At 60.1% G+C, this 24,026-nt stretch overlaps 1 protein-coding gene across 3 annotated transcripts in view; it reads right to left on the reverse strand.

Moving 5' to 3' along the window:
- Window positions 1-24,026, reverse strand: part of INTS3 (integrator complex subunit 3) — a 71,679-nt gene that overhangs the window by 10,621 nt on the left and 37,032 nt on the right. For all 3 annotated transcript variants that reach the window (XM_048828084.2, XM_075122993.1, XM_048828087.2), the window contains exons 12-25: window positions 22,901-22,980; window positions 20,967-21,058; window positions 19,361-19,467; window positions 18,630-18,749; window positions 16,969-17,098; window positions 15,754-15,808; window positions 14,577-14,680; window positions 13,889-13,933; window positions 12,907-13,026; window positions 12,387-12,540; window positions 9,854-9,922; window positions 6,965-7,040; window positions 2,744-2,857; window positions 2,369-2,417 (exon numbers count right to left, since the gene is read on the reverse strand). In XM_048828084.2, coding sequence (XP_048684041.1) covers window positions 2,369-2,417; window positions 2,744-2,857; window positions 6,965-7,040; window positions 9,854-9,922; window positions 12,387-12,540; window positions 12,907-13,026; window positions 13,889-13,933; window positions 14,577-14,680; window positions 15,754-15,808; window positions 16,969-17,098; window positions 18,630-18,749; window positions 19,361-19,467; window positions 20,967-21,058; window positions 22,901-22,980 — 1,315 coding nt within the window. The remainder of the gene's footprint in view (window positions 1-2,368; window positions 2,418-2,743; window positions 2,858-6,964; window positions 7,041-9,853; window positions 9,923-12,386; window positions 12,541-12,906; window positions 13,027-13,888; window positions 13,934-14,576; window positions 14,681-15,753; window positions 15,809-16,968; window positions 17,099-18,629; window positions 18,750-19,360; window positions 19,468-20,966; window positions 21,059-22,900; window positions 22,981-24,026) is intronic.

The following is a 24,026-nucleotide window of genomic DNA, read 5'->3' on the forward strand; positions in this document are numbered from 1 at the left end:
GGACTCGCTGGGGGAAGCGCACGGAGGGGCAGAGGATGCTGAATGCTCCGAGGTCAGACCCAGGAAGGTGGAAGCTGTGTGAGCTGTGTGTCCTGCAGACAGGCTGCTCACAGAAAGGCGACTGCCCCAGAGTCCTGACTGGCTTCATGGGGAGCAGTTCCAGAGCATCGCCCAGGGACTCCGTGACACCCACGTGCTCCACAGCCCCACGGTTAAGGGTGTCTGGCAGCAAGGATCACCAGCACGAACCGAGAGCCCTGAGGAGCGGCCAGTGGCTTTCGCACTGCCCGTCCAGGTCCTCCAGTGTGAACACTGCGCCAGCCGTGCAGGAAATTGAAAGCGGTCTCGGGGGGCAGGGGGGAAGTGTCCCTTGAGAAGCAGGCAAGAGGAATGCAGGCAGTGATAATGCGTCCCCAGGGCTGGGCAGAATCACATTGCCAATTACTACTGAGCAAGGGGAAGGGGACAGCCCAGAACAGAGCCTCTGCCCCCAGATGCAGGAGGCTGTTTGCCTTCTCACGCAGAGGAGACTGGGGACAAGTGTCAGATCAAACCCCCAACAAGAGAGAGCCGGGGGTGGACACCCCAAGGACCTTTCAGGAGAGTGGCCCTGCAGCTTGGTCTGGGATCAGTCTCCCAGGGGCAGCCGCATCGCCCTGCCGACGCCCGTCAATCCCAGCCTGCAGCACCCTGCTATTCCAGCTCCAGCAATACAGAGCTCTCCCAAGAGACGTCCCTACAGACCTGTGGCCCCCCTGCCGCCCCAGCTGGGAGCCTCTCTGGAGCAGTCCATGCACATCAGCCATGTGGGCGGGGCTGTGACGGGAAGGGCCAGTGGTGGGTAGGGCTGGACCCCCCCCACCCCAGCTGGACCCTAGCTCCAGCTCTGAGGGCAGAAGGCAACCCCTCTCCCCCTTGGCGCTGGCCGGGATACTGGGATACGACACCTGAGCCCAATGTCAACTAAGCTGAACTCCCCAGTGGCCAGCAACCGCCCCGCCCCAGGCAGACAGGCTGGCCCCAGGAAGCCTCCCTCTTGCTAATCTTTCCTGCCTGGGGTCTCAAGCATTCACAAACTGAAGGTGTTTGGTGCTTAGAGGGGTCAGGGCCTGGGAGCCAGGACTCTGGGGTTCAAGTCACAGCTATGCTGCCGACTCAACCCTGGCAAAGTCTCCGCCCCTCTCCAGGGCTCAGTTTCCCCTCTGCAAATGGGAAGGATATCCATTTCAGAGGTGCTGCGAAGGGTAACGGGCTTGGAGACTGGGGCTGCCAGGGAAGAGCCAGGGGGTTTTCTGTAATCCGCAGGCAGAGATCAGACTGACGGTGCGGGTCTGAGCAGCCAAAGACAGGGGGCCGGAAGGGGGAATTCAGGGAGGGAGGGACAGGGCCTGTCCTCCCACCTCCCGCCCTAGACACTGCAGCACACAGTATGCAGCCTCACTCACTGCCCAGGAGGGCCAGGACATGCCTGCAGCCCTTGCTTGGACCCTGCCCGGCCTTGCAAAGCCTGTGACCGGCACTTTGAACACTTGAAGAGCAGGATTCTTCAGGACCACCTTAAAGACGTGAGACGGCGGCAGCTCCTGCACTGATCCAATCTGGATTGATTAGAGCCAAGCCGCAGGAGAGCAATCACTTCCTTGGAGTGCAGGGAGTGGAGCCCCCATGTGCTGGAGAAATTAGATGTTCCATCTGTCACCATCATTCCGCACACTCTCATTAATGAATGGGGGAGTGGTGCGGCTTCCTCACCAGCGCTCCCCGGAGCAGGTACTGCCTGTTACTCCAGCACAGCTCGGGGACCCACAGCCCGGGGGGGGCGTCTGTGGGTCAACGCACCGGGGCAGGGGAGGCTGGGGATAAGGAGTGCCCCTGGGGAGTGCCTCCTCCCCAGAACCCTCCAGCGCGTCTTCCAAGGGTCATTCCGATGCGAAAGGAAACAGGTGTGCTCACTGCGATTCCCTGCCCTTATGGCTGCTGCTGCCACCCGGCGTCGACCCAGCCAGGAATTCCCAGATCAGAACGGGCAGGACTCAATGCATGTGGTCCCAGCAAGCAGCCTGATGAGCCCTACACACAAGCCCTGATCCTGCAGCAAACTGCATGTGGGCAGGGCCCCCTGGTGTCCCCCAGCGCCCCCTGCCTGCTGCACCCGGGGCCACGTAATGCCTGGACCTGCCCAGCATTAGCCAAGAGAGGCCGCTCTGCTCTGGCCTGCTCTCCTTTGGGAACCCCTGCCCTCTGCAGTTCAAGGGCCCAGCGAAGTACCCCAGAGAGCCCAGTTCAAGGGCCCAGCAAAATACACCCCCCAACCCCCCTCCCCGCATGGCACAGCACGCTCATACCACCCCCCACACTGCATACATACTTCTCTCGCCTCAGCTGCAGCAACAAACAGGACAGTGCCTCCGGGTGCTCTGCAAAGAAAACCAAGGGGGCTTAGTTAGTTCCCGATAGCTGGGACCCACGGTGAATGCTGAGGGGCTCAGAACCCTTGGCTGCAGGTATCGGGAACGAACGCCCAGTACCTGAGCAGACATGCCCACAGCTCCTGTCACCCGCCCCCAGGGCCCCTCGTGAGGTCTGCCCATGCAGCCTGTGGCAGGCCACAGGGCTGCATGCTTCCTCTCCCTGAAGGCATGCACACACTGCCGAGCAGGGGAACAGGCTGGGATCGGGACCCAGCTGGGATCGGACCCCGGGATCGTATTGTGTCTCTGACACATGCAGGGCACAGGCTCACCTTTGTACTTGAGGTGCTGCAGGATGGGGATGATGGTCTCCAGGGGAATGTTGTGTGCCAGGAAGAGCTGCCAGGTGCAGTACTGTTCAAACGTCTCCCAGTCCAGGCTCTGAACTAGAGGGGGAAGCAGAGCACTCGTTAGGGGGGAGGGCGCTGCCCCTAGGCAGGGAAAACAGCTCCAGCAGGCGGCAGGGGCCTAGGACAAGCATGAGCTGCAGGGCAGAGATGTGAGTGAGGGGGCTGCATGCCGCAGGGAAGTCTCGCAGGGGAGTGTGGGTGGCCCTTTCCTTGTCTGTCTGTGCCACGCCCTGGCAGAGGGATCCAGGATTCCAGCAGCCAAGCGGAGCCTGAGCATTCTGTGCTGGCTTAAACATGGGGTGCCAGCAGGCGGGGTCACTCAAGCAGTTCTGAATGGCTCAAAGCCCCAGGGTCTCAGAGGGAGGGAATGAATGGGGTTCTTTAATCCGGGGGTTTGGAGCATTGCTTGGAGCCTTCCATGCTGTGCCAGGGCCAGAGCTAAACAGACCAGAGCGGCGGGAGAGATTCCTCGTCAGGCACTCGCTGGGGGAACCTCTTACCCCTTCAGTGTCCCAGCCTGGACACTCGGGCTCTGCAGGCACCCCCAGCCAAGCGCAAGAGGCCCCCTGTGACGAAGTGGGACTGTTCTTAATGTTTCCTCTGAATAGTGTGGGGGTGCCTCAGTTTCCCCTAGGCAGTTCTTAAGTATCTAGGTGGTGGGGTAAGGGTGTATGATCATTGCAGTGCCCTAGAGGGCATGTGTGTGCAGGAGTCTGGACACAGAGAATGGCCAACACCCTGTTTCCTGGCAACTGATGGCCTGGGCCCTTCCCCCCTGCAAGGTGAGAGCTGAAGGGTTGGAGAACAAAGGAATCAGGTGACCTCCTGGCCCGGGAAAGGAACAAAGCCCAGAGGAGGAGGGGCTGGGGGGGTTTTCAGTTTGGGGCTGGCTGGGACATGGAGTGAAGTGCAGACGTGGTTGTCTGGCTCACTGCCCCCCAGAATGGACCCAGCTGAGGGGTCCCGTTCTCTGCACCTGCAAGCTCTGTTTTAGACCATGTTCCTGTCGTCTAATAAACCTTCTGTTTTACTGGCTGGCTGAGAGTCACGTCTGACTGCGAAGTTGGGGTGCAGGACCCTCTGGCTTCCCCAGGAGCACCGCCTGAGCGGACTCGCTGTGGGAAGCGCACGGAGAGGCAGAGGATGCTGAATGCTCCGAGGTCAGACCCAGGAAGGTGGAAGCTGTGTGAGCTGTGTGTCCTGAAGACAGGCTGCTCACAGAAAGGCGACTACCCCAGAGTCCTGACTGACTTCATGGGGAGCAGTTCCAGAGCATCGCCCAGGGACTCCGTGACACCCCCGCGACAGGGTGCAGGCGGCAGATGAGCCAGGAGATCGTCCCTGTGCTGTGCAATGTTCCGAATGCTAATGATCTGCCTGCTGGCTGCGAGCCAGGTGGGGCGTGTGTGAAACGCAATATTCAGCAGAGTGCAAAAAGGCCCCGTAAGCCGAGTGGTTTGGGCAGATGGCACCGACCCCAGTCGCTCAGGAGCAAAGCTCTCGCAAAGAGCATGAGGGTTAATTACTGGTGACAAAGGGGCTTGGACCCCTCAGGGGTGAGGCTTGGGGAAGGGGCTGGCGATGCCCCTGGTACCAGGACGTCCTGCTCCTGCAGTGATGAAGGAACAGTCTCAGCCTCCCAAGAAATCCAGCACCCAGCCCTGGGGCTGTGGGGTGAGGCCTGGGCATGGAAGCCACCAGCTGGGCTACAGGCAAAGGCTGGGAACAGACAGTGTCCCAGCCCCAAACCCCAGCCCAGGGAAAGGAGGGTGGGACTGTTGGGCCCAGCATTTCTCTGCCCTCCAGGGGAGTCCCCCAGAGGAAGAGCGATTCCTTGGCCAGGGTCCTTCCCGCTGCTCAGGGGGCTCCAAGGAGTGAATGGGCGTGTGTGTGGGTGAGGTCAGGATCCTGGCAGAGGGTTCAGAGCTGAGCCGCAGAATGTGTCTCTCAGTCACCGACTCAGTCTCAGCTTAACAAAGCAGGCTTGGGGGCGACTCCCTCAGTGGGGAACACAACCCTGGGCTCATCAGCCCAGCAGACAGGATGAAAAAGAACCAACGCTGAACGTTGAATCGAGACAGATTCAGAATCAAACTAAGATGCAATTTTTTAACCGGGAGGGACGGAGGGTAAATGCCCCCTGGACCTGCCCAGCCAGGCGATTCTCCAGCCCTGGAAATCTGAAATCCAGAGCGGTGGTTTTCTGAAAGCTCTGTTCCAGGTGCCCAGGAGTTAAATCAGGGCAGTCCCCGGGCCTGTGCTGTACACATGGGTCAGACTGGATATGCAGTGTCCCTGCTGGCCTTTCCGAATACCTCTGAGTCCTACAGCAAACACGAGGGGGACCCCAGCCCCCAGGCTTCACAGGAGTAGACCCTGACGCACAGGGTCAGACCACAGGTCCACCTCCGACTGTTCCCACCACCTGTCAGCCTGACAGGGTTTTGACGGCTGCTGTCTGGGGACCCCCCAGAACTAACAGCTGATACTGTATACAATGGAAAGCCTCAGCCAGGCACTTAGAGCTTATCAGCTGCTAACATCATGGGGGAAGACTACTGCAAACAGGGCTAGTCAGGTCCAGGACACTCCGAGCACTGGTCCCGGCCCGAGTCTGTGAGCGGACAGGCTGAGCCCCCTAGAAACCCCGCGGCTAAGTGCACATGTGGAGATGGCGGGACTAGCGGCGGGGTTTTCCTTCCCTCCTTTCTCCCGGACGTTCCCCTGAAAGGCTCTGGCAGCCTGTCGCAGGGAGAGGGGGAATGATCCGAGCTCACTGATCACAGCCCAGGCCTTCGATGGAGGGCGTGCCGAGCTGGTACTAACAACCTGCCCCATGCTGTTCAGCGTGTCTCTGGATTACCAAGGGCCTGGCGCTGCAAAGAATCAGGGCTTGCCAAGCCTTCTGTCTCGAGCCTGGTTAAACCCATCAGCACAGCTCACAGCTCAGATCAAACAACTAATCCAACAAGCCCGCTCGGGGTAGTGAGCCTTTTAGGAGTGCAGCTAAGATGACATGGATCTGAGGAGGAAACGCCAATCTCCAGGCAGCTGGTGCCATGGTCCCAGCCCTGAGAGCTGCCCGCAGCTGCCCCAGGCTGCCAGGCTCCTGCATTGGCAGGCCACGCCTGGGCATCTCTTTACCAGGACCTTGTTACCTGCAGAGTTATAACGGACTGTATGACTTTTGCAGAGCAGAGGGGAGGGATATTTCCTCCCCCCACCTCGGGAACACCCCCCCATTGCTTTAGTCCAGGTCAACGAGGGCTCCAGCCCCTTGTCCTCATGCCACCTTTCGGTCCAGTTGGAGCTCCCAGCATTGCCCGCCCATGGTCCTGATCTGTGAGCAGGCCCTCCCAGCTGGGAAGGGGACTCAGCGCTCCCAGGGCCGGGGCTTTTGCAAGTAGCAGGAGCATGCCATTCCAGGCAGCTGCAGGGAGCGCCGGATGCCGTCAGCAGTGCCACCCATGAAGGTCTGACAGCGCCAGGGGAGAAAGCCACCTCCTCCTTGGTCCTGAGAGCACAGCACTGGCCAGCCACGTCTCCATTACACACTGCCGAGTGGAGGCTGATTTACAGGCTCCTCCAGGCAGGTGCTTCAGAAACAACAGCCCCACCTGCCCATGCACCGGGCACCCTTCCCTGCCTGGCTGGGAGCAGAGCCTCGGGATGTGGATTGCTGGAGCTGCTGCCTAGGAAGCAGGGAGACATCAGCTGAACTGCCCCAGCACGGTCCAAGCCCTGGCCGGCACATCTCCAGTCTGAAAGAGGCCGAGGAAACCTCAGAAGGTGCTGCCTGGTGCCGACACCACAGGGCTGGGCATGAGAGAGACAGCGTCTGGACTCACGATGCCCAGGGTGATGTCAATAGGGAAGGAGCCACAGGCTGGCTCAGCTCCTGGCGGTCATGGGAAGGTGGTGAGAGGTTTTGCCAGCCCAGAGTAAAGCAGCAGGGAGAAGAGGTCTCTGTTCTGCCCAGCTGGGGGCCAGAGTCTGCCGCACAAGACGAGCGGCTGCTGGTGACTGTTTAAGCTGCATTCATGTTCGCCTCCCAAGTATGGCACCCTACCTCATTCCCCGGCCCGCCCCCCCCCCGCACAGCCATGCCCACCTCCACCCCTGGGTGAGGGGGGTCCTACTCACTCAGGATGTTGAGCACCGAATCTTTTCGGAACATCACCAGGTTCCCCATCATGACGTGACACACCAGCTCCTGCAGCTGGAAAGCAGAGCACAGCAGGGTAAGTGCAGGAAGGCCTGGAGCTGGAGGGGGGTGTCAAAGAGCCAGAGCGCTGTGTGCAGGAGGGGGCCAGGCCAGCATGACGTTGGGTGGGATTTCCCAGCAGCAGCAGGTGGTGCGGCAGTCAGCTGCGGGGGACGGTGCTCACCTGGTGCAGCACCATCAGCCCTGGCCGTACAGAGATGAGCCCTGGAGAGCCCAGGTGGCAGGAAGCGGCAGAGGAACTGCAGCCCCAGCACGGCCCATCTGGCACACACGAACGGCCCCCCAGCAAAAACAGGGATCCAGCCGAGCGCAGTGGAAACCTTCCCGAGTGCAGGTGGCTCGTAAATCAGAGCCGTTCTAGGCAGCTCCAGGGAGACCCAAGAGAGCTTCATGGTTTCACACCTCAACCCCAGGCGGTGCAGAGCCAAGGGAGCCGGCCTGCTGCACAGAACATGGCAGATACCAGCAGGGGTGAGGGGGACCAGCAGTTGGGGGAGGGAATGAGACCCACAGCTGGACCACAGGGCACGGCGGGAATCAATCACACGTCGTTCCCGCTCTCAAGGGCTGGGTCCCCTAGGTGCAGATAGAGAGGGGCCTCCAGCCCAGCCCGAGGGGCCACATGGACCCTGCCCATTTTGTCTGCAGCAGGAACCCACGGGAACACTCACGCGCAAGCACATGGGCAGAACCTGGCCATTGACAGCGGCTCACGGTCCGACTGCAAGTCGCCCTTCCCTTAGCCCCACTTACAGCAAGCTGCCAGCACGACTCCCCGGCTCCTCTCCCACCCCCTCTCCCCCACTGGGGCAAGAGCCTTCTCCTCTGCCATGCCTGCAGTCTCCCCCTACGCCTCACGCGCTTGCTACTGATGCCCCTTCTCCCCATGCTATCGCTTGGCTCCGCACAGTGGTCCGGGAAAGCTGCTCTCCAAAGACAAAGGGCTGCAGCTGGTCACAGCCATGGCCCTGCGGCCTCCTAGGAGAGCCAAGAGCACTCCCGCCTCTCCCTGCCTGCCCCTTGCTGCGTTCGTGTCCGTCAGAGGCCGTCTGTCGTGTTACGAATCCCCATCGGCTGGGAGGTTTCTCAGTGCTGAGTTCCAAGGGAGAGGCCAGGACTCTGCCTGCCAGGCTGCCTTCGCAGGCAGGTTGGGCCACCCAGGGACTGCAGGGAAACAGATGAAGCGAGCAGGGAAGAATAAGAGGAAGGGATGAATGAATTGGATGGGAGGGGAGAGGAAATGTGACCACCGTGTGCTGGGAAAACAGGGCTGTGCTTTGCAGACAGCGACGGAGCCCACAAGCAGTGACAGGAGCCAGTCGAGCCGAGCCACAGGAGGGTCGGGCACCATGACTCAAGCCTTTCCCATACCTGATACCATCTAGCTGCCCGCCAAGCAAAACTCCCTGGCTGAAGCGCCCGCCCTGCTGCAGCTGGGAAAGGCAGGGCTGCCCAGGAAAGCAGCTACCGAGCCATTTTGAAAACTCAGCTGATGTATAAATAGGGCAAGTTCCAGGGCTATCAGCAGATCGCGCTCCAGACGCACCCAGACAGCAGAAGTATTCAGCGCCTGGCTCTCGCCAGGGACTGCAGCCACCTCCCTCTCCCCAGCCGGCCTCCCATGGACTATTTTTGGGTTCCTCTGAACTGATGTCATGGCAACTCCTGAGCGTTGCTGCTGGGAGAGGGTCTCCAAGCAGGGCTCAGCTCTCTGGATTGTCACATCAGGATGGGGGAAGCCAGCTCTGGCTAGAGGTGAGCACGGCCCGGGCCCAAACCCAACCAGAATGGGCTCCCCCAGCCTGCGGCTGCCTGGAGCAATGGTCTCCCAGCAGCACTGCCCCCCCAGTACTGCTGCATGGGACCCGAGTTGAGTCAGTCAAGTCGGTTCCCATCTCCCAGCCACGTACTGCTGCAGCCTGCGTTGGGCGGGGAGCGGCACCAGGAGGTGGCAGGGATGCAGACCATGCGGCCTAGGCCTCATCCAGGCGGTGGCGAGGGGAAGGAGCAGCAGCTGGGCCATCTCATTGCAGATCATGGGCCCCGGCCGGCTGGGGGGACCCTGACCCAAGGCTACGGCGACCTCTCTCTGGTGTGCAGAAACATCCTGGCATCTGCAGCACAAGCTTGTGTGCCGGCGTCCCAGTGCTGTGGGGTAAGAGCCGCCTGCTCCTCACGCAGCGCTCGCCAGCCAAGCGGAGGCCCCACGACCTGTCGGTTGGGGTGCCACATTTACCGGAGCTCCCACGGGATCTATGGGAGGCCTCCAACAGTCTCCTATGTCTCGCCCCTTTGGGGGACTCCCCTTCGCCCAGCTCTCCTCTCACGGGAGAGTTAGCTCTGCGGCAGCCTTCTCCTCCCGCCCCCTCACCCGCCGTTCCCACACAGCTGCAGCTCAACAGGGATCAGAACATATCCAGCCAAATCCCTCTCCATGCTCCCACCCCCGCCTCCCTGCAGCAGCTCCAGGCCTTGACAATCCCTTGAAGGACGTGGCTTGGATTTAACAGTCCGACCCTGGACGCTGCGGCCCAGCCCCTCAGGGAAATGAGGCAGCCCCATGGATTTAGAACGGCTGCTGCAGAGCCTAGGGCTCTGCCCTTCCCGACAATGAAGGGGTGCAAAAGGCTCCCCAGGAGATGGCAGCTGGCTCCCAGAATGGTACATCCCGCCTTGCCTCTCTGCAGCTCCATGCTGAGCTCAGCCTATGTGCTCCTGGTACACAGAAGGAGACAAATGATGCCCCTCCCCGCCCCAGTTCTGAGAGCTGGCGCTCCTCCCCACCAGTGCAGAGCCCCCGCTCCTACCTGGGCCGAGTCTATGACGGCGACAATCATGTTCAGCAGCTCCCCGCTCCGGAGGGTCTCGTCGGGGAACTGGAAGAGTTGCAAGCAGAGCAGGGGCTCAGGAGAGGAGCCCAGGGAGAAGCAGACTTGCAGCCTTGAGAGGAGCAGGGGGAGAGATCGCCCCTGTCCAAGGACAATGCAGTTACCCCACATTCATGCCTTGCAGTCAGCTGAGCTGGATGTTGTTCCTGCGCAGACCAGGAGCTGACTGGACCTGCACGAAACTCTTGGGGGCCCTGGCTGGCTCACAGGTCCAGGCTGAGGCTGAAAGAGACCGGCACCCCGACTCACGGCAGCATCGCCCCACCTTGCACCCAGGGGAGAACGCTGCCTGCGTCCCTCCCTGAGCAGAGCAGGGGGAGCTCCAGGCCAAGGGACGGCCAGCAGGAAGGGGTTAGCAAAGCAGAGGGCAGGGCTGAGAGACAAGCTGATCCTTTCGTCTGGGTTTGCACGGAATGGGAGGCAGGTGGGTTCGCTCAGCATTAAATTCTGCAAACCAGGCCCCGGGAGAGCACAGAGGCTGCAGAGCATGGCTCAGAGGAGCTCTCCCAAGAAGCAGCTAACGTCAACCCTGGCCGTGCTGACTCGAGCAGACATGCGGCTGCCTGGGGAAATCAGCTGGGCCAGAGGCGTCTCATTAAGCCCTATATTTCCCCTACATCTGCTAGTGTCACAGCCTTTCGTGTGTGTGAGAGAGAAATTGCAGGGAAAACACACCATGAGGAAAGGGCAGAAGTGATCGGGGCAGATGGCGGGTAGCAGCAAGCAATCCTGGCACGGCTCAGAGGCCCTGGCCACTTGATGGCAGCTGGCCCACTGCTTCAAGGCAGCTGTGCCCGAGTGGTGCTCGCCATGCCCTTCTCCAGAGGAGAATGGGTCTGACCCCAGGGTGGACAGGGCCTGAAGATCTGAGCAGACACACTGGCCCGCAGCAGCCCTGGGGCACAGGATTCACACGAGGGGCACAGGATTCACACGAGGGGTTTTCCTTGGTTGTCATCACAAGTGCGGGGCCCCCTTTCTGAGCATGCTGGGGGAGGGGCGCTGCACAGGGAAGTGACTGAGGGACAAGACCCCTCCCCGAGGTTTGTTATTTTCCATATTTTTTCTCTCCTCTCCTTTGGCCACATTTCACCCCCCGTTCACGCCCCCTTCCCCACAGAACAGCGTGGGCTGGACTCTCCCCAGGCTGGTCCCTTCCTAACGCCCAGCAGATGTTCCTGACCTGTCAGCCAGCAGGGGGCCGGGGGGGGGCGACGCGATCAGCTTGTTCCTCCCAGGGCATTAAAAAGCACACTCGAAAATGTGACCCGTGTCAGTTTCAGCGTGTCAAGTTACCCCGCTGAGTGCTGAGCCAGAGCTCCCTGCAGCACTGGAGCAGGATGCTGGGTGGATTCCAGCCCCGTGGTTTCTCACCCTCTGCTCCCTGGGATCAGCTCAAATGAATGACTGCAGCCTCAGAGTCTAGGGATTGGAGCTGAGAGCCAAACCCCCATCATCATCCTGGCAGGGGAAAGGCAACTGCTGCGCTGGCCAAGCCTGGGATGAGCCGTGTGAACCAAGCCTGAGCCCCACTAGCTGGCACATACGTGGGGCCATGCAGAAGCCCGGCTCCCCTCTCGGATACTGACTGTCCCACAGAACAGACCAGCTCTGCTGTGCTGCTGAGCGACAGAAGTAACAGCTTGGAGCTCCCACAGCCGAGCCCCGCAGAGACGCCTGCTTAGAACCACAAGCTGGCCGACAACAAGGACATGGGGCAGGCCAGGAGAAAACTCGCTCTCTGGGTTCAGAGTGAAAAGGAAGTCAAGGCCTGAACACTGCCCTAGAGAACGTGCGACAGGGACCAGCCAGGGACTTGCAGCTTGGCAGGTTTTCACCTTTCCGTGGCTAGACTTGGTTGGGAAAGGCCAAGGAGGGAAGTGAGCCTTCCTAACTAGCTTCCACTTCTACAGCACCTTTACCCACACCACTCGCAAACCTTGCCAAGTGTAAGCAAGCGATTTACCCATAGCTGAAATGCAGCCACTTCTGGGGCATAACATGGCAGCTGCTAACAGCCAAACAACACAGAGTAAGACAGGAAGTGCAGAACAGAACTGTGTCTAGTTGGAAAGCTTCGGGAGTGCAAGATTAACACCCCGATACCTACGAAAAGCACCAGGGGATTTCATGCACCTGGGAGCCGTCAGGACGCTGACTGAAGGTCTAGTTCAAACAGCAGCGCTCCTGCAGGAGCACTGAGCCCTCTTGCTGCGCCGGGGGTGGCTCTGCAGTTGAGAGAAGACCATTCCCTACCGACTTGCCAGCACCTCTGCTTGCAGCCCCTATCCAAGCACCTGGCGGATGAATTATCCCATGTGGCCCAGGGCTGCCTTGGCCCCGCTGACCTAACAAGATCCTAGCTCAGGCCGCCTCATGCCCCTGAGCTAACCGGGATGACCTGCAGCGGAGACCTTGGGGGGCCCGCCCCTCACCCGACCTGGGTTCTCACCTCGGTGTATATGGATGGGGTGAGGTAACAGAGCAGCCGCACGTCATCCTCCTGGCAGGCCTTCATGTCCATCATCAGGCAGGTGTGCAGGTCCCCCAGCTGCGTGGCCTGGGCAAACGACTCATATAGGTTCATCTTCCCTGCTGCTGCTTTGCTAGAGGGGCCACAGGGCGACATGAGTGAGCTGCCCCGGGGAGTGGACTCCAGGGAGGGATTCTGTCTGGCTGCTGCTTGAGGCTGGGCGAGGAGCAGCTCGACTCAGCCCCCCAGAAGGCTCTGCCTGCGGACGAGGCTGCTCAGCAGGGGCTGGGGTGGGCGGGGAAGCGCGGGCCCAGGACGAACCCAACACGAGCTGAACTGCAAAGACAAGAAGCCCCTGCAGCCGCCTGGCTGGGCGGGAATCCCCGCAGCACGCTCCCCGGGTGACAGCAAGATTGTTTAGTGAGAGCCACCCGCATAGCACTCTTAGCCGGGCCCATGGTGGACTCAACCTGCCCTTGGCCTGCCCGGCCGCCCCTACCTCGCTCTCAGGTAGTAGAGAAGATGGTAGCCAATCTTCGGCTGTTTCTGATAGAGCTCAGACAAGAGATCCAGCAGCAAAGAGAAACTGCTATTGTCTTCCTGCATTTGGCAGAGGTTCCTGTGGGGGGCAGGGCGGGAGGAGAACAGTTACATTCAGATGTGAGAGACCCCTGTGCCGAGCGCAAGGGTTCCCCTGTGCAGCTGGCACAGGGAACCCCGATTCCTGGTCCTGCACGGTCCACAGGGCTGATCTGATAGGGGAGGTCTTACCCCACTAGGACACTGTCCCCCCAGGGTGGCTGCTGGCATGCGGCACAGTGCCTGGGGAGACTCAGGGCAAGGCCTGACTCGTAGGAAGAATCTGACATTGTGCAGAGCAGGGAGGAGCTGGGATTTCAAGGCCTTGTTTGAAAGCTCCTCACTAAACAGGATCCACGGAGCTAAATTTCCCCATGAAGGGCTGAGGGGAGGCGATGGGAGGACTGGAGACTCCACGGTGCTCACGCCCTGCCCCCAGAAGTCCCCGCTCAGAGGGAAAGGGCTATTAGGACACAGCTGCTGTTTAATCACAGCTCCAAGAGCCAGGAATCCCTGGGCTGGCATCAGTGCAGCTTAATGAGGCATTTTCAACAGCGGGAAACTGGCGCAGATGCAGCCGTGGGTCAGCAGTGGCCCAGGATATCGCCACTGTTCAGCTGCTATTTGCGGCCGTGAGCTGGAGGCTGGGCCCAAGTGCTCCATGACACACACTGCCATGCAGCATCCTCTTCTTGGGTGCCTCTGCACGGCCTTCTGCCGACAGCGCCTGGAGCTGTCCTGGCCTGAGAGCACGTGGCAGGAAATCCCTACAGACCTGGGATACAAGGGGGCAGAGAGCAGCAGTGACCGTATTAAACCCAGCTATGCAGAGTTCAGCTAGAATTGTGGGAGACACCAGAGAAAACCCTAACCACGGTCAGTTAAAACTCAGAAAGACTCACCTAAATATTAGGTAAAGCGGCTTCCCCACTGATTCCTCCAGAGACCTGCATGGAAAGCGCATAGTCAGCCGGCTGGCCATGACAACTTGGCAATGGTCACCTGGGGCTAGAGGAAGCTAACAGTCTAATACACTGCCCTTCAAGGGCACCTCACTGCCCTCCCAAGCATTCCGGGTCTGACTGTTGGCACCCCTGGCCGGTGGAGTAACCCCCATTGAATGGGCACAGAGAGGGGAGGTGCTAGAGGCCACTGGAAGAACAGGGAATAGAACCCAGGAGTCCTGACTCCTACAACCAGGGGGAAGACTAGGGAATTACCGGCCCAGCCTAGGAGGTGGCAGGTGGGGTACTTGGATCTGGGGTCCCCAGGCAGCAAGAGTTGGGGGACTCCCAGTGGTGTGGTGCTAACTGCCACATGTCGCTCATGCTAAGCAGCGTGGTGGGGGGTGGTACATGGTGCACTCGGGAGAATGGTCTCATTCAAGCCCTGGGTGCTGCAGCTGTCTGCTTTGCCTTTGTGCCGTTTGCGACAGCGCTGGTGGAGCACGCTGGGCCAGACACCGACGGGGTTTCCTCTGCTCCATGAAGCTGGGGCCTGCGGAGCAGTCACTGGGAGCAGCGGAAGTTATAGTGGGAAAAACCCAACTGCCAGCATGAAAGGATGAGACAGAGAAAAATAAATCCGTACTCCTCTGTGATTTCTTCTGGCAAGACCTCCCCGCGGAAGTGAGCCTTAAATAGCTCCTGCAGGCAGGATGCTAGGACGGATAACTGCTCTGAGTCAAAGTCTTCCTGGGGGAAAGAAAGGAGGAAAAAGAGAAAAAGTCACTTAAACGAAGCGCCATCTCTGATCGTCATCCACCAGCTTAGGTCCAGTCGCAAGGGGCAGGGTGAGGGCCTGGTACTGTGGTACATGGCAAGACATACTGGCTGCCGGGAACTCGTGGCCTGAGCGCCACAAGATCCATTCTCTTGCCAAGGCACAGTGACAAGCACCGGCTGTCAGAGCTGGTTACCAGTGAGACGAGCCCCGCACAGACGCCTGGGTCTGCAGCACTTCACAATCACTGCAGGACACTCAGCCACTAATTCAGGCCACCTCTGCAAACGGCGACTGGAAACGGAGCCACGCAGCGGACAAGAGGACTCTCCAGTCCTGCATGGGCTCAGCACACCGGGCTCTCGAATGCAGCCTCCCTGAGTAGGTCAGAGACGTGGCCTGCAGACGCTGCTGCGGGCACTGGCATGGAGCCCTGTGTGCTGAAGGCGAGGGGGAGGAAATCTGCCCCATTCAGGACGTGCTAGGTTCCTGGCAAGTGGCCAGCACGACCCCCGGCTGGCTGAGGCCCCTTGGGAGCTCCTTTGGGCTCTCACCCAGATGCGTGCCCCAAGCCCAGCACTATCAAAGCAGGGGGAATCTATCATGTGGACCCTTGAGATAAGCAAAACTGACAGGACGCCCCCTTGGCTCAGTGCCCAGGGGCACTCGCCACAACTAGCATTCAGGGTGGTAAATACACCACTCCGAGACACAAGCTGTTCAAGCACTGCCAGCGTGCCCATCTCAAGAGCATCTGGGCACTAGGCTGCCTCCCCTCACCTCCCACACAGTACAATCCCCCCAGCTTCTGGCTGCGTGCCCGGGGCCCCCACGCTGCCCTGCGGGACTGAGACACCTTCACACAGGCGTGCTTCCCCCACAGGATGGTGCTGCTTCCAGGAGGTCTTTGCTTAGTCACATTTCCAAGGGGAAACGTGATTGCTTGGATCATGGAGAGACATCTCTGAGGCCCACCCCCCAGCTGCTCTCATGTCACCCAGCCCATGGTAGGAGCGTCGCGTCGCGTCCGGCTCTGTGCAGCTACCTCCAGGACTTGATCCACAATTTCCTGCATGACCTCACACTGGGCTTCCGTATCGCTGCAGCATAAAAACAAGAGGCAATCCAAGTTACAGCGGGAGATAGCAAGAGAGGAGACAATGGTGCTTTGTACCCAGCCGGCTCTGCGCAGGGGCCCAAAGGACCCCAAAGCTGGAAGGGGGAGTTTCAGAGGCCCTGCTTCGCACTGCTCCGGCACGGGGAGGGAGGCGTGCCTGCAAGCGCACACTGCAGAGGCCAGCAGGGAGAGAACATGCTACACTGCTACAAGACCTAGCTACAAAAGCATTCTGGACACTTTATGGAACAGCATACAAATGAGCTGACTAACAGCGTAAGATTAAATGCACTTAAAGCTGCCAGCGAGATCAGCACGCCGAACCTGGGTCTGGGAAGCAAAGAGCTTCGTCAGCCTGCTTGAGATGGAGCTAATTCCAAGGACGCTGAGGTCAAAAGGAAAGACAGAGCATTCTGCAGGGCCTGGGGACAGAGGGAAGGGAGCTGCTCTCCCAGGGGTGCCCCGGGCACTGTCCCTGAGACAGAGGGCTATCTGGGACCCGGACCGGCCAGTATGTGCAGCGATTGGGGAGCAATACCCACAACGGCCAGCACGCCCAGCTAGCCAGGGAAAAATCAAACCTCCCACCGTGGCACCTCATCCGCATGGAGGATTGCGGGATAGGGAGCTTTTCACCGCCTGCCCCGGGTTCCTAAGCCCCGGATCCCTGCGGCGGCTGGGACACATGGGCCGGGGGATAAACCCACGGAAGAAAAACCAGCACAGCTGGCACTAACCTCCTCCCTCAGGGCACCAAGGGTGGCGTACGGCCCTGGAGACAGGGGGCAGGCTCCAGGCACGACAGGAGAGCACTGAGGCGGCCTCTGTTCTGGTGACAGAGACTCCAGGGTTCTCAGCCAACATCCCTTGCTGCCTCCCACAGAGAGTGGCTCCGAGACGGTTGCTCTGATGTGCCTGGACAGGAGCCCAGTGCCCGAGGGAGACCCCCCAATAAAAGACACAGCTCACAGACTTGACCCCCACACCTCCTTCAGACAAGCCCTCCATTGCAGAGGAGATAAATGCCCCACAAGGGCTTCTGGTTCAAGTGTTTGCAGCGTTGCCTCGACAGGGCTGGAGCATCCCGCATGCTGCTGCATGAGGAGACCGACACAGAACAGAGCGCGACTGGCCAAGACCCACCTTCCCTTCTGCAGTAGCAGGACTTTATCCTTCAAAGACTCATCCAGCTGGTCCAGGAAAGGGGTGATGTCAACGGGCTCCTCAACGATGGTTTCTTTGATTGGATGGAACCTGAATTCCCTCTTCTTCCCTGCAGTGGAGAAAACAACTGAGCTTTAACCAAGCTGCCTGCGTGTCGGGCTCTGTAACATGCTGGCATCACCGCAAGCCTGAGAGGTGGGCACCAGCCACAACCCAGACCCAAAGGAAACCACCGTGCCACCCCTGTGCTCAGAGCGGGACTGCTGGATACAGGCGCACGCCACATTCAGCAGGGTACGAGGTGTCACAACACCGCGGATGGGAGGTGGGAGCTGGATCCCAAGGCATTCAGAGCTGGGGCTCTGGGTCAGGCCCATCCCCAAATACTGGCACTTTGCTGGCTATCCAAAGACCCCCAGGTGCTTTATTAAGTCAGAAGCCTTGCAACCCCTAGGGTAGGTAAAGGGGAGTGCTCAGAGATTGGTAAACTGAGGTATCCCGGCTGCCCCTCACCCATACCCTGTTCAGCAACGTGCCCCAAGTCACAGCGTGCAGCGGTGGCGTGAGGGATAGAGCCCAGGACTCCCAGCGTCCGGCTCTAATCGCCGAAGGCCGCAGCAGAGATGGTACATCATGGAGCTGTGAGGATCAGATGGTCCAAGGGAACTGATCGCACTTTCAAGCTTCCTGTGTGTGTGGATTTGGGGCCAGCATGCCCAGCGCTCTGTGGGGCACCAGCCTGCGGCACGGCAAAAGGCAACCGGCTCATTCTCAGCCTGGGCTGCCCCACCCCTCTCTCTCAGGACCCCGCCCCACCCCAACACATCTCTCTAATCAGAGCGCTGGGGAGACCGCAGGGCTGTTCCACCAACGGCCAGCGGAAGAAATGATCCCAGGTGCCTGCAGCTTCTGAGAGCAGCAATTCTGGCCTCCAACAGACCAGCCCGCCCATGGCCCAAGTCCAGATTCCCAGAGAGGCCTGCCACGCGTGTAACAAAAACCACATGTGCAAGCCTTTGTCAAGGGCCGGAAAGGGCTGCCTGAGAAAGGAGCGAGCTGGTTCCCCAGCCAGCCATCCTGGAGTTCCCCAGCAAACAGCGCACCATGGCTCGGCCCAGCCTGGTTCCCATTTCAGTGGGAGGCTCAGAAGCCAGTCAGAGCACTCGAGCCTGAGCCAGGAGGGCCTAGGAAAGCCTCCAAGGAAAGCGAAGGAAATGCTAGCCCTGGGGACGCTAAGACTCAGGAAACAGGGACCCCAGGAGCCCGGGCCCATGTGACCTTCCCCAGTGCTTGCAGGTGTCAGCTTCCCGGCACTGGTTAATGACTGCAGAGCGCTCGGTAAATGCTCCGGGCCCCCTGCACAGAGGAGCAGCTCTGCCCCCCGTGCCCTGTTTGCAGGGACAGATTTGCCCTGGGCTCAGCGACTGTGCTGTTTGCAGGGAGAAGTGGCTTTCTGGGAACCGTGCTCACGGCTTGTTCTCAGGGCCAGGTCACTGGGAAGGAAAGGAACCAGTGAGTGCGCTGGGGAGACAATGGTGCACACAGAGGCTGCTAATTGCACTGAGTAAATACAGCAGCACTTGGAGGGCATTACTGGCCAATTGCTGGTGCAGGTGGCCCTGCTGTCCACAGCCTCTCACCTTTGCTATTCAAGTCCTCTTCATCATCACTAAAGGCAGCCTCGGCATTGTCATAGCAACTGTCATCCTTGTCAGACATGTGATTGTCCATTTCCATGGAAACTGGCTCCTCAATTTTGACTGCAAAAATGAAGGCACAGGAGTCAGAATGGGAGCTGGTTACCCTGGCCGTTCATAGCGCCCTGCGGGCAGGGCAGAGTCCTGGGGCGAGGCCGCAGCTCTCTGGGAAGAGGGCAGTGCTGGTGAGAGACCCTGCAGTTTACCTGGGGGTGCTCCCGACCCAGGGACACTATTTCGAAGCCCCACACAGAGCACAGAAGTTTTCTTAGGTACTGGCACCATGCACCACCCTTCCTGCTTCGCCATCACCCAGGCCAGCAGGAGAACCCAAGGCCAGTCCTGGCTGGCAGTGCCCAATGAGATGCGAGGCAGAGTGGAGTCCAGGGCAAAGGGCTGGCAGTGATGGGCACCCAAGTTTGAAAGCTTTGACCCAAGAGCCTGGCTTTCAGCAGTGCTGAGCTCCCACAGCTCCCATGCCATTCAGCTGGTCTCTGGGGCTTGGCTCCTCTGAAAATTGCTCTTGGGTTCCTAGATTCATGGCTGTAAAGCTCCAGCCACCCAGTGTAGAGCTGCCTCAGTGAGTCTGCAGCTCCAAGAGCCATGACCTGGCCAGGAAAGCTCCCCGCCCCGCACAGCGAGAGGCGCTCTCCTGTAGGACCCAGGTGCTCTACCTTCGATAGGCGGTGAGGGTGAGCTGCAGAACTCCGGGAATTTCTCCCTCAGCATGGCACGGAGTTCCTTGTCCAGCTTGGGGTTGTCAAACAGAGGGGCCAGGGGTCTGCGTGGGGAGGAGGAAAGGGATGAGAAATGTCCAAGCCAAGATGCATTCCCTGATCCTGCCCATGCACCAAACCAGCTGGCTCCCCACACCTCCCACCTAGAACTGGGAGCCCAGAGCAGGAGCCCCCAGGCCCTGCGGCTGGTGGCAGAGGCCCAGGCTCCCTTGCCCTGGAGGAAGGTCAGACTTCAGTGCAAAAGAAGGATCAATTGGCACTGGCCCTTCCTGCCTGGCCGCTGGTCACCCGGCGTGCCTGGGGACACACTTCAACTCTGATGCCTTGAGACCACTAGCTTGCCCCCGGGCACGCCCCAAGAGAGAGAATCGACTGCCCACACACTCAGAAAACTACTCCGGTGGGCATTTGCTGCTGGTGACCACCATCTGCTCCCAGGGCGGGCTGGGGAGGGGGAGGAAGGAGACAGTGCTGGTGTAACTGCTGCTGCATTGCTGTAGCCCCATGGCCACCGAGTCCCCTGCCTTTGAGGGCAGGAGCGAAAAGCACAGGGAACAGCACTGGGTAACTGGCTCTTCACAACTCTGCGCTGATCTCTGGCCGCTTGGTTTGGCCTTCAGGCTTGGGGGACTCGAGTTCCCAGCCCCAGGCCCTGACACAGACAGGTCTCCAGTTCTGGCAGCATCTCAGGACTGCTTCTGCCATGGACGCAATGGGTCCAGCCCAGCTCTGTCCCCCGACACTCGGCCGAAGCCACAGAGCTCTCTTGCCAGAGATGCCTCATCCAGTCCGGCAGCATCCCCTCCCTGCCCCCCAGCAAGATCATTAGCAGCAGCCCATTCCCAGCCCTGCTGCCTGCCCCTTGCTCTGTACAGAGGGCAGCACGCCCCCCCCCCCCCCAGCTCTGCCCACGCCATCTCAGGGCCTTTCAGTCCCCACAGTGACAAACCGCACAGGAGCTCCCTCGTTTGGAACAAGCAGGCTGGTGGGGGGATGAGTCAGGGGCCTGGGGCTGGTTCATTCCCCCCTGGGGCTGGGTGTAGCCTCACTTCCACAAGACAACTCTGCTGTGTGAGCTGCAGGCCTGGCATGTCCCCCTTCCTGCCTGTGGATCCAGTGGGGTTTGTAACTCCGCTCGGAGGGCAGGGGGCTCTCGCCAGGTGCAGGGGGACCCAGCTGTTGCTAACGGCTGCAATGTTTGCAGGCTGGCAGCAGATGTGAGGCAGACTAGGAAGGTACCTGCATGCTTGTTCATCTGGCAGCACAGTGGCATGTGCCTACTGGAGACATTTGTGCCCCCCCGAGAGGGCGGGAGCTCATCTAACCCATCCCTGGCCTGAGCTATGGATCTCAGGACCCTCACTCCGGGGCAGGATAAATCCATGGCTGTGTCTTACGCCACAGGCCATAACCCAAATCAGTTCCCCTGCTCTGCGAGGAGCCGTGAGAGGTTTGTCTTTGCTAGGTGAGAGACAGACGGAGCCAGGGCAGGGCAGGGCAGGGCAGCGCAGCTGTGATTGTATTGAACCGAATGACTCCTTACGCCAGGACTCGCTTCTCCACGATGTGGGTAAGGGAGTTGAACACGCCTTGCCGGACGTGAACCTCCAGCGGCGGGTAGAAGTTGGGAATGATCTGAAAGGGGGGTGGAGAAAATAGAGTTAGTGCAGGTCCCCGAGCCCTCGGGCTGGTCCCGCTGTTTGGGAGGCTGCAGACCCAGCCCCGCCAGCCGAGGTGGGTTAGCAGCTTGTCATGAGGCCAGTTCATTGCCTGTCTGGAATCAAACTGCCCTGGCCACATGAGCAGCAGACAAACATACCCCGTTGAACTGAGAGGAGGCAGCAGGAGAGGGTTTTACTCCCATCTCCCCTTCCCTCGCCCATCCCAACGCCCATGCCAGGATAGTAAAGAGGCACTTGGCTGGGTGACTCTGCAGCAGCATATCCTGACCCTGTGTAGGAATTTGCCCCTCGCTGCTCTCGGCCAGTTTTACTGCAGAGCCGAGCATTTCGAGGGGCAAGCCCCTGGGGTCGGGAGTGAATCTGCAGAACAGGGAGTGGTGACGGTAGTGACAGGCAAACACCCACATGAGCACTTGCCAAGCGTAGCCTTTGTGGATCGTGGCCACAACAGCAGGCTGAGAGGGAGCATCAAACCCAGACATCCTGACCTTACCCACTAGAGCCCACTGCTTCCGCCGAAGGGCTGGGAACAATAGCCAGAGGGAGGCATTACTCTGAGCCTCTCAGGTGCCCATTTCCCCCCTTTCCTCTCTGCCCCGGGGCTGCCAGTGTGACAAAGACAGCTGCTCTCCAGCCCCGGGATGGCCCCTCTCTACACCAGCTCCTTGGACTGAAAATGCTCGGCGAGCTTTAGTGTGGAGACTCCATGTGCAAAGTTTGGCTCACTGCTGTGTCCACATGCCACGTGAACCCAGCCAGTGCTGCCTGCCCCACCAGCTAGGCACTTCGGCAGCTCTTCCATGATCCCCTCTAGATTTTTCCATCCTTCCCATCTCTGGGGGATGGAGCTTCAGCCTCCTCCTGTCCCGATACCCCCTGGAGACAACACTCTCTGCAGGGGCTGAGCCTGCACTCCCTAACGAGGTGAGGCATGGATAGTAAGGTTAATTGCACGCAAAGGGCAGGACAGCACAGAGCAGCCTCTCCAGCTGGATGACAGCTCCTGTAATTGCTGCCGGCCTCTGCTCTGGGGCTAAATGCAAACCCGGTGACCTGTGCTAAGATGCATTAGTGCCACTAAATATCCCCAGGCAGTGATGGGCAGTGCCAAGGCGCTGCCAGCCTCGGCAGCTGGTCAGATCACAGTGCAGAGAGGGGCCACGACTCAGCTTTCTCAGAGGGAGCCCCCGGGAACCTTCACAGAATCCGGGTGACAGGCTGGGGGGACATCAGGGAATCCCCCTGCCCCAGTGATCAGACAGAATGGCAGCTCCAAGGGTGTCTGGACTGTGCCCTCCACCCCTCTGCATCCTTCCCCCACTGCTCTCCTCGCTGCCCCTTCACACCTCTCCAGCTGTCCCCTATGCTAAGATCAGCCTCCCACCCCGTGGGCCAAGCACTAACCCCCTGCCTTCCCCCCTTCCCCAGTGCCTCTCCTGTACACCATCCTCAGGGGCCTCCTGGGTCTGAGTCGTCACCCCACTTGGGGCCTGAGTTTGCTTTAAGCTCTTGGGGGCAGGGGCCTTCCCAATAGCCCCCCACTGAGCGGGGCTGGGGCTGGTTTCAGCAGAGGTGGGTGACGGCTCAGCCTCACACCTGCTCGGCTGGTTTGCCTGCCCAAGGACATCACTGTCAATGCAGTGAGGGTCCTCTCTGTCCTGTCAGGGCGGGAAGGGGGTGGAACTGAGCCTGTCAGAAGAGCTGCTTCCACAGCGGCCCCTTGCAAGCCCAGTCCCACTGTACCAGCCGGGCAGCACAGGTGCAGGAGCTGGGGGAGGGTGTCTCTGCAGCTCACCCGGCACATGAAGTCCAGCAGCGTGGCTGTGATGGCAGGGTGGGGCTTCATGGAGTGGTTCATCACCAGAATGGCTGGCTCTGGAAGGCAGAGAGCAGGAAACTGGTCACTCTTCACTCCACGCTGAGCACCAACACTCCACGGGCCCCCGCTGAGAACGGGGGACTCAGCGAAACCTCCCCTCCACTCACCCAGAATGAGGGCAGATGCCCCATTTGGCTCCTACACACCCCAACCCCATTTGCACTCCCCACCTCCCTAGAGTGTGGGCTTTGGGTCCAAGCAGGCCCTGACCTGACCTAGGGCAGAGCAGTGCCATCTGCTGTCACTCCTGTCATTCCTGCCCTTGCTCCAGTGGATCCCAGCGGCCCCCCACCCTGGGGCTCAAGTGGAAGGCTGTGAGATCAGCCAGCCAGCCAGCCTCCCTCCCTCCCCCATGCTCTGGCCCACACAGGCAGGGGCGCTCCGTGGCCAGCCACAGAGCCCAGGGGAGACGTCTGCTGCTGCAGGCATGGAAACCACCGCTCAAAGCGGCTCCATCAAAGCAGCTCTCGTGCCAGCTTGCAAAGCCTTGTAGGAGTTCAAACAGGGCCGGGGGGGCGGAGTGGGGCTGTTTGGAGACAAGTTATCAGGCTCTAGCAAGCTAACAGACCCCGTTATCATGGCCCGCTTTGGAACTCCCTCCCTGACCGCTGTCCAAGCGGAGAGCTCCTGGCTTTGGCTGCAGGGGCCCTGACTCCGGAGAGGACTGGGCTGCACACTGCCAGGGGAGATAGATACCATCCTGTGCTCACCAGCCTTCCCACTGCTTTGTGCAGAGTAGAGGCCTGTGTCGAGGGGGCTCCTCCCCACAGACACTGGCATGTGGGATGGGACCCACTTTAGGCTAGCTGCAGAGGCGCCTGTCCCTCTGGGAATGGACTGAGAACGAATGAACTCACTTCAGGCAGGGTCACGGAACTGCTGGGGACAGCTGTCAGTCCCTAACAAGGGAGAGGTGGAAGACTCCCTCTCCCAGGCCACCCCCTCGAGCCGGCCAGACCCCACCTGGCTCTGGGTTAGAGGCTCTGTGGAGCCAGGCCACACTGGAAAGTTCAATATTGGCTTGGAAAGCAGGAGAGTTCAG

The sequence above is a fragment of the Caretta caretta genome, chromosome 24 (genome assembly GCF_965140235.1).
Source record: "Caretta caretta isolate rCarCar2 chromosome 24, rCarCar1.hap1, whole genome shotgun sequence".
NCBI classification, from domain to species: domain Eukaryota; kingdom Metazoa; phylum Chordata; order Testudines; family Cheloniidae; genus Caretta; species Caretta caretta.